At 47.4% G+C, this 9,785-nt stretch overlaps 1 protein-coding gene across 1 annotated transcript; it reads right to left on the reverse strand.

Annotated features, from left to right (window-relative positions):
* Positions 1 to 9,101: 9,101 nt before the first annotated feature.
* Positions 9,102 to 9,466, reverse strand: LOC119863155 (splicing factor 3B subunit 1-like). The gene is made up of 2 exons (XM_038420973.2): positions 9,335 to 9,466; positions 9,102 to 9,233 (listed from the first exon to the last, which is right to left on the reverse strand). Exons 1-2 carry the CDS (start codon positions 9,458 to 9,460, stop codon positions 9,102 to 9,104), a joined length of 258 nt encoding a protein of 85 aa, XP_038276901.1. The 5' UTR covers positions 9,461 to 9,466.
* Between the last annotated feature and the right edge of the window lie 319 nt (positions 9,467 to 9,785).

The raw sequence follows: 9,785 nt of genomic DNA on the forward strand, positions 1-9,785 counted from the left end.
ATATTCATATGGTGAACTATATTTAATTCTGCTAAATCATCCCAAATAAATGGAAATCCAAAAGTATGTTTCACCTAATGCTTTTTCTAGAGCAGATTCATCCTTAGTATAAATAAACTGACTCCAGTGGAGGTATAATAGTTATAGATTTGGTCCAGTCTTTCTATTCACTTCAGTAGACTTTGCAGTTCCCTGTTCAGATTAGGTGCATTGCTAGAAAAAACAATGATAATGTCTGAAGAAGATAATTTTCACATTTCCAAAGTTGATTTCTTCTTTGAGTGCTTGTTCACGTCGATTCCATTTTAGGTGTGCACGTGCCCACGTGCACAGTTGTCAGAGATTTCTGCCTTAGCAGTATCCGTAGGGCCGGCTGTGGCGCCCTCTGGAGCGGTGCTCCCATGCGGTGGTATATCAGGCGCCGCCGGCCCTGCGCCCTGTCAGTTCCTTCTTACCGCCCGTGACGGCTGGTTGGAGCACCTTGTCTTGCATTGCAAGAACAGTAGCGGTTTATCCATTGACTTGCTAATTGTGATTGTACGTATACTTTCATAATTAGTTAGCTAGTTGATAGTGTTAATTAGTCAAGAGAGTCCCCCATTGAGACTTTGCCCCGAGGGGGGCATGCCCTGCTGACCCAGCTTTAAGCCATGTGTGTTATGCAGCAGGCCAATGCTGATCCACACGATAGCTGCCTTAAGTGTCAAGGAGAAGGCCATTGCAAGGACAGGTGCCGCATCTGTAAGAACTTTCACCCATGGATGCAGAAAGAGCAGGATATCTGCTTGAGGGCATTATTGATGGAGTCTGCTCTTTGTCTGGTATCGGAACCCTCCACCGCTGCACCTACGCCCAGCACTTTGGCCTCGGCGTGCAGCGCACCACTCTCAGCCTGGCACTGCTCCGTCTTGCCAGTGCTGAAGAAGAAGCTGAAGAAATGAAGCCCCTCAGCACCGAAGGACAGAGCAGCATTGGGCAAAGGACCTCTGTCAGGCCATGCGCCCACTACGGGGAGTCAAGGGGGTACCGCAGAGGTCAGACCTACCAGCCCTGCCAAGGACCCACCCCCCACCCCGGGCAGTGGCAAGGGTTCCCACCGTGTGATGGGAAGCCCAAAGTGGTCTCAGCAGCCAAGGAGAATCTGGGATCTGAGAATCAAGCTGCATTCTTTCCTTTTCACTGCTTGTCACCAGTAATAATGACTCTGCAGGCCAAATTAAGCTTTCAGTTATACCTGTGGAACACAATTAGGCCTCTTGCAGTTGCACTGGTGTAACTACTGAGGGCTTACCTGGAAGACACTGGTGCATCTGAGGGTAGGTGCACAGGGTGAAAGAAGGCAGGAAGTGGGCATAGAATATGTGAAAAGATGGGTTTAAAGGTTAATTAGGCACTTGGCTACGTGCCACCCTGACAGCCCACCGTGTTCCTCCTGAAATAATTGACAAAACTCCACTCACTTCAATGGGAACAGCATCAGGCCTTTAATACCTTGGTCTTGTTACTGGGCAGGAGTAACTTGGGATGTGTCTACACTGCAGTGTAAACCCCGGGTTAGTGGGTCCTGAGTCTGTGGATCCTGGGTTTGCAAGCCTAGGGTTTGAGCATCCACACTACATATTGACATTACCACAATATCTGGACCCGTCCATGCTGCAGTACACAGATCTGAGTCAAACCATCTTATCCCAGGTTTCCTAGCACCCCATCCCAGCTGTTCTAGCTATTGGTTTGTGGTGCAAATGGGAAACCTTGACTGTCCACCCCACGTTACAGGAACTTGTTGCACCCTGCCAAGTTATGAAACCATAATCTGTCTCAGAGGGCCTGGCCAAAGAAGGTTTAATTACATTCTCAGCAAGTGCAGAATGTTGACCGACTGTGCATTTATAGACCGAAATCCTGCTGGCACTGTTTACAGATGCATTTAGATTCCTGTCATCAATGCGGTCTGCGTTATTGTGGCTCCCTGTGTTCTTCATAATTTTTGTGAAGCGATTTCCACCTGAATGGAGCTGTGATGGTAATGGATTGGTGAACCAGTATGCTCAGGCAGAAAGTGCACCTATCACAGCTGGGACAGGATGTTTCTGGGCAACACAAATCAGGGATGCTCTGTCTATGGGCTTGCATGGGCCCATGGTAGAGGGAGAATAGTATGTTTGTGAATGTGCTTGTACAATCTTTACAGTAAATGAAGTACTGACACATGACACAATGAAATGCACGGGTGTTGCTATGCATTGTAGTTAAGAATGACATGACCACTTATGAAATGGGGGCAGGGGCAAGAACTGGATTTACAGTATGACTTGACAGAGAAATATATTGAGAAATAGTGTTTGCATACCACTTCCCAGTTGTCCTATGTTCTTCCTCCAGAAACTGCAAGCCTCTCTTCACATGCTGAAATTCTGTCCTCTAGCTCTGTAGCCTGTCTGTTTCTTTCCACTTGCCATGAATCCTTCTCCCTCTGGCACCGCACCAGTTTGTTGGTCCTGTTCAAAATGTTCACCATAAGTTCATCACGGAAAAGCTACCACTTGGACAATCCTGTAACAGTTTGCAGCCCGGGGCCACACTGCAGTGGGCCTAATAGAAGGACTAGCAGAGGTCAAAGGATCATCGGAGCTCAAAGGGCCCAAAAACAGACATCAGAGAGTGCATTATTGTTTCAGGGCTTTCCAACAGGTTCAGGGCATCTCTTGGCAAAAAGTGCTGTGTGTAATCTCAAGGCCAAGAAATGCTTTGTAAAACTGAGCTTCAGTATATTCTGAGAAAAACATCTCAGCTCCCAGAAGCTCCTTGGACAAAACTCAGTTAATCACAATGAAAAGGCTGCACAGAGAATGGTAAGTTACAAGTTTTTTGTCTTTAAATTGCAGCGATCCTTGGCTTTCTGGGGAACAGGGAAGCTGCAATTACTACACAAGCCTTCTCTATACTTTCAGCCATTTTGGAGAACATAACCATCTTAGGTTTCACAGTAGCAGCCGTGTTAGTCAGTATCCGCAAAAAGAACAGGAGTACTTGTGGCACCTTAGAGACTAAAATTTATTGGAGCATAAGCTTTAGTGGGCTACAGCTCACTTCATCGGATGCATAAAATGGAACATATAGTAAGAAGACACATCTATATATACATACAGATAAGTTGGAAGTTGCCATACAAACTGTGAGAGGCTAATTAGTTAAGATGAGCTATTAGCAGGAGAAAACAACTTTTGTAGTGATAATCAAGATGGCCCATTTAGACAGTTGACAAGAAGGTGTCAGGATACTTAACTTAGGGAAATAGATTCAATGTGTGTAATGACCAGCCACTCCCAGTCTTATTCAAACCCACGTTAATGGTATCTAGTTTGCATATTAATTCAAGCTCAGCAGTTTCTCATTGGAGTCTATTTTTGAAGCTTTTCTGTTGCAAAATTGCCACCCTCAAATCTTTTACTGAGTGGCCAGAGAGGCTGAAGTGTTCTCCTACCAGTTTTTGAATGTTATGATTCCTGATGTCAGATTTGTGTCCATTTATTCTTTTGCGTAGAGTACTCCTGTTCTTATAACAATTTTAGGGGTTCCAGAATAGCAAAGGGAGATTTTATTCCAAGCTGTCAGACCTAAGACAGCTACATATGGCATTGAGGTTTTCAAACCTATGGTAACTGAGCAACACATCTACAGTGGGGAGGCTGGAAAATATTCCCTTCCATGATATTTGACTACTTATCTGGGAGTTCCTACTACTGGAAAAGTTTGCAGCCATCCGTGGCTGGGATTGGATCAAAATTTATGGGGGAAATCTACGTGATGCTGTGTTAGCATCCACAATTCTTAACCCTTCCAGACTACTGTACCTCTTTCAGGAATCTGATTTGTCTTGTGTATCCCAAGTTTCACCTCATTTAAACTCCTTGCTTACAAAATCAGACAAAAATACAAAAGTGTCACAGCACACTATTACTGAAAAATTGCTTACTTTCTCATTTTTACCATATAATTATAAAATAAATCAATTGGAATATCAATATTGTACTTACATTTCAGTGTATAGTGTATATAGAGCAATATAAATAAGTCAGTCTATGAAATTTTAGTTTGTACTGACTTTGCTATTGCTTTTTATGTAGCCTACTGTAAAACCGAGCAAATATCTAGATGCACTGATGTACCCTCTGAAAGGTATATCCTGCATAACCCCAGGGGCACATGTATCCCTGACTGAGAACCACTGGTCCACATGGTTGACAGTATCCCTATGGCTCGTAATGTAGACTGTTCTGAATGCATCTACCCGGGGACGACATGCAAACACACGTGCTAATATAGACTCTCAAAGAACTACACAGCTGTTCCTTCACACCCCATCACATTTTTGGACAGTATACAACTGTATATGGATATTGTCATCCATGGACTACATTTAATCCCCCACCCCATGCTATAAGACTCATTAATGCAGAGTTGGATTCCCATGTGCTCTCTGGTCTGTTCTTCACTTATGTGCATGACTCTTTACACCTGTAGTGTGTGGGAACAAGATTATTGCTACATCACAATCTACTTGTAAAAACAAAATGATTTTCTGTTGCGCCACATGCTATATCATAAATGGGCAGACTGGATTTGGCTGTGCAATTGACATTGAACTTCATGTGAGCTACACAGCTAAAACTCCCTGTGCCATACTCAAAATGAACTTGCTGGTAGAAGTGGTCATTAACCAAATTGCAGGTCTGGCTGTGACTACAAACATTAACAACAATATGCAGCTTCAGGAAATATAGAAACTACAAAATAAACAGAGTATCAAATAAAATGTGGGTAATTAAAACAATGGGATGCCAGGACATAGTGTAAAAAACAAAACAAAACAGTTACTCACCTTCTCGTAACTACTGTTCTTCGAGATATCTTGTTCATGTCCATTCCAATAAGATGTGAGCACGCCGCGTGCAGAATAGCTGGAATATTTTTCCCCTAACAGGCCTGGGCGCCCCTTGGAGTCGCACTTTCGTAGCACCCAATATAGGGCCCTGCTGACCTGACCCCCCCCCCAGTTCCTTCTTGCCAGCTACTCCGACAGAGGTGTAGGAGGGTGGGTATTAGAATGGAGATGAACATCACATCTCGAAGAACAACAGTTACGAGGTGAGTAACCATGTTTTCTTTGAGTGCTTGTTCATGTCAATTCCAAATCAGGTGACTCCCAAGCCCAAGTTCAGGAGGCAGGGTCAGAGTTGTCCACTGATTGGAGCACTGCTCTACCGAAGGCCAGATTGTCTCTGGCCTGCTGGGTGATCACATAGTGAGTGGTGAAAGTGTGTATGGAGGACCATGTCATTACTCCACAGATTTCTGGGGTGGGAACCTGCACCAGGAACACCGTTTAAGAGGCCTGAGCCCTGGAGTGTGCAGTGATCGGAGGAGCGGGTACTCCTGCCAGGTTGTAGCACTCCCGGATGGAGAACATGATCTGTGACGAGATACGTTGAAAGGAGACAGGAAGACCTTTAATTCTGTCAACCGCTGCAACGAATAATTGGACAGACTTTCGGAACGGCCTTGTTCTCTCAATGTAAAAGGCTAGCGCTCTGCGGACATCCAGTAAGTGAAGCCTTTGCTCCCTGCTGCTCGAGTTCGGCTTAGGATAGAACACTGGGAGGAAGATGTCCTAGTTAATGTGAATTGGGAAACAATCTTTCAGAGGAAAGCCAGGTGAGGTCTGAGCTGCAGCTTGTCCTTGCAGAACACGGTGTAAAGAAGCTCTGATGTTAAGGCCTTAAGTTCAGACATCCTCCTGGCTATGGTTATCACTACCAAAAACACCCCTTGTATGACAGGTAGAACATTGCCAGTGGTTCAAAGGACAGACCCATCAGTTTGGAAAGGACCAGGTTGAGGTCCCAAGCTGGGATCGGTTGTCTGACCTGTGGATATAGCCTGTCAAGACCTTTCAGAAAACAACTGACCACAGGGTTGGTGAAGACCGAATGGCTGTCTGTACCTGGATGGAAGGCTGAAATGGAGGCCCTTACTGACGACATTGCCGCTTGAGAGGGAGGAGGTACTCCAATATAAGGGGGATAGTGGCGAGCATCAGAGATGAATGCTGTGCCGTCCAGATTGAAAAATCGCTTCCACTCGGCAAGGTAGGTAGCCCTGGTGGAGGGTTTCCTGCTGCCAAGGAGGACTTGTCTAACCGAGCAGGCAAGCTTCATCGGGTTCAGCCATGGAGCTGCCATGCCGTGAGGTGCAACAACTTGAGGTTCGGGTGCTGAAGGCATCCGTGGTCCTGAGTTAAGTCCAGGAAGAGCGGCAAGGTAACTGGGGCTTCCACGGACATTTCCAGGAGCGATGTGTACCAGTGTTGGCAGGGCCAGGCTGGAGCTACCGGTATCATCAAAGCTTGTTCCCTCCTTATTTTGAGGAGTACCTTGTGAACGAGCGGGATGGGCGGGAACATGTAAAGGACATGGTCTCCCCCCAGGAAGAGAAATGCATCCACTAAGGACTGTGGTTGCGGAAGGAGCAAAACTGCTGGCACTTCCTGTTGCAGCGCATGGTGATCTATCTGGGGAAACCCCCACTGTTGGGGGATGAAGTTTGTGACATCCTGGTGTAGGGACCACTCGTGGGCGTTGAAAGACCTGCTGAGTAATCCACCAACTCGTTCTGCACTCCAGAGAGGAATGATGCTTGCATAGGAATAGAATGATCTACACAGAAGTCCCACAGCATGAGGGCTTCTTGGCACGGGAGAGGAGCGTGTTCTCCCGTGTGTTGATATAAAACATCGCCGTTGTGTTGGATGTCATAACTGATACATAACTCCCTGTTAGGTGGGCTTGGAAAGTCTGGTATGCCAGGCACACCGCTCGCGGCTCTCTGACACTGACGTGGAGAGCCAGAGCCACCTGAGACCAGAGGCCTTGTGTCCTGAGATCTCCTAAATGCACTCCCCAGCCCAAGTCTGATGCATCTGTCACCAACGAGAGAGTTGGCTGGGGACTGCTGCACACACCACCTGTGGGTCGAGCCACCACAGAAGGGAGTTGAGGAACAGGCGAGGCAGAGTCATTACCCTGTCCAAACTGTCTCGAACTGGCCAATACACCGAGGCTAGCAACGACTGGAGTGGCTGCACCCTGAGCATGGAGTGTTGCACCACGTAGGTGCATGTGGTCATGTGTCTGAAGAGTCTTAGATAATTTCGTGCTGTAGTGGTGGGAAACTGCCCAAGACTCCGAATAATGTCGCGTCTGGCCCACAACCTTGTTTCTGGCAGGTACGCCCTAGCCTGGGTCGAGTCCAGAACAGCTCCTATTAACTCTATCCACCGAAGGGGGGGATAGAGTCAACTTCCCCCTGTTTAGGAGAAGGTCCAGCTCATCAAACGTCGCTATGATGAATTCAACTTGAGCCTCCACTAGAGGCCTGCAGTGGCCCTTGATCAGCCAGTCGTCAAGATACGGGAACACCTGTACCCGACTCCTGCGCAGAAACACGGCCACAACTGCCATGCACTTGGTGAATACTCGGGCACCGCTGACAGACTGAATGGGAGGACTGTGAACTGGAATTGGTTGTTGTGCAACAAAAGCCTGAGGTATTTTCTGTGGGACGGAGTGATTCTATATGAAAGTATGCATCCTTCAAGACGAGGGCAGCGTACCAGTACCCTGAATCCAAGGAAGGGATGATAGAGGACAACGAGACCATGCAGAACTTGAGTTCCTTCATGAACTTGTTGAGTTCTCACCTGTCTAGAATGGACCTTAGACTGCCTTTGGCTTTTGGTATTAGGAAATACCGGAATAAAACCCCCTACCCCTGTGCTCCTGAGGAACCTCTTCCACTGCCCCTAGCTAGAGGAGCAAGTGCATCTCCTGGATAACGAGTTGCTTGTGAGAAAGGTCCCGGGAGAAGGACGAGGAAGTGGGGGGGGGGCGGAAGGGCCGAGAATTAGAGTGAATATCCCCTTTCTACAGTGCGGCGCACCCAATGGTCCAATGTAATACGAGCCCGTGCAGGGTAGAAAGAGGATAGACAGGACGAAAAGGTAAGGCGGGGAGGATCCAGTCTCTGCACTGGTGCATTGCCTCCGAGCGCATCTTCAAAAGGCCTGCTTCTGGCCTGAGGAGGGTTTAGACTGGCCAGAGGAGGGGTGAGGTCTCTTTCTTGAGTTCCTCTTCCTCCTACGCGACCCTTACTGTCTCCCACCAGGCTGATAATTCCTCGGGGGTGAGGGTAATTCCTCTGGGTTGCAGGCGTGTGGAGGCCCAAGGATTTCAGGGCGGCCCGAGAGTCCTTGAGGCTGTGCATACAGGAGTCAGTCTTTTCCGAAAACAGTGAGACTGACCCTTGAAGATTCTGAATTGTCTGCTGCACCTTTTACAGTAGACCTGAGACCTGCAGCCAGGAACTCGTTCTCATAGCCACCCCTGAAGCAATGGTGCAAAAGGCCGCATCCACTGCGTCTAAAGCTGCCTGCAGGGACGTGCATGAAATCAATTTGTCTTCCTCTACAAGCATGGAAAACTCCACACAAGAGTCTATAAGCAGAAGCTCTGTGAACTTTTCCATTGTGCCACAGGTATTATAGTTGTATCTGTTAACCACCAACAGGTGGTTAGCAATACAAAGCTGCAACATCCACCCACCCCCGTGTAGAGTATATTTTCCTCCCAAACAGGTCCAGTTTTTTTGCCCTTGTGGTTCTTGGGAGAGATCCCCGTGACACTCGCGCTGGTTAGCTGTGTCCACTACCAGGGAGTCCGGCAAGGGGGGAGTATACAAATGTTCATATCCTCAAGAGGGAACAAAGTATCTCTGCTTGTGCCTTTTCGCAGTCAGAAGCAACAAGGACGGGGTCTGCCACAGAGTCTTAGTGGCATCGCTGATAGTTGTAATCAGCAGTAGCGCAATATGGGGTGGCCTGGGGGTGGGGGAGAGAGGATGTCGACCATTGGAACGGCCTCCTCCATCACCTCCTCAGTTTTTATATTAAGGTTCTGGGCCACCTGTCTCAGCAGCTGAAACTGGATCCTAAAATAAATGGGAAGAAAATTATGGTATTTGAAAATGAGAGTGATATGTCCACATCAGACCACATCAGTAAGTCCATATCTTACTTTTCTCATTGGAGGTGTACCATTCTTTATTTTCAAGAGCAATTTCATTATTTTTCTTTCTTTCTGCTCTTCTGGACTAAGTGTTGATTCATCAACATCAACCTATAAATAATTACAAATATATTAATTAATGCACAGTTTTTCTACCATCTCCAGCCCCATATAAGGAGACATTAAATCAGTATCAATAAAATCTCATTTACCAGTAGTTTATCAAAGTATTGAATATCATCTGGTTTTAGGAATGCAAGATTTCCAGATGGTTGGTCATTAACGCTCTTCATGGTCCTATGTTCTGTTTGCATATGGAATCCAGTCATACCACCCATGGTGTGGGAGTTGCTGTAAGTTTGTGAGCTGAAGTACGAATAGGCACATAACCAGCGCCTCCGCCTAGGAACCAGATCTGCTGGCCACTTCCGGGGCACAGTGCGGAGTCAGGACAGGCAGGAAGCCTGACTTAGCCCCGCTGTACCACTGACTTGGAGTCGCCAGAGGTAAGCCTGTGCCCCAACCTCCTGCCTCAGCCCTGAGCCTCCCCCAAACACGGAGCCCCCTCCTGCATCCCAAGCCCTCATCCTTGGCTCCACCCCAGTGCCTGCACCCCGACAGAGCCATCAGCTCCCTGCACCCCCACCCTCTGCCCCAGCCCAG

The sequence above is a fragment of the Dermochelys coriacea genome, chromosome 11 (genome assembly GCF_009764565.3).
Source record: "Dermochelys coriacea isolate rDerCor1 chromosome 11, rDerCor1.pri.v4, whole genome shotgun sequence".
Taxonomy (NCBI): domain Eukaryota; kingdom Metazoa; phylum Chordata; order Testudines; family Dermochelyidae; genus Dermochelys; species Dermochelys coriacea.

What these genes read in the sequence shown, in the direction of transcription:
- LOC119863155 (XM_038420973.2), bottom strand. Translation starts at nt 9,460, where the DNA reads ATGGGTGGTATGACTGGATTCCATATGCAAACAGAACATAGGACCATG. An exon ending in AATACTTTGATAAACTACTG is followed by an intron (nt 9,234 to 9,334) that starts GTAAATGAGATT and finishes AATTATTTATAG; the next exon opens with GTTGATGTTGATGAATCAAC.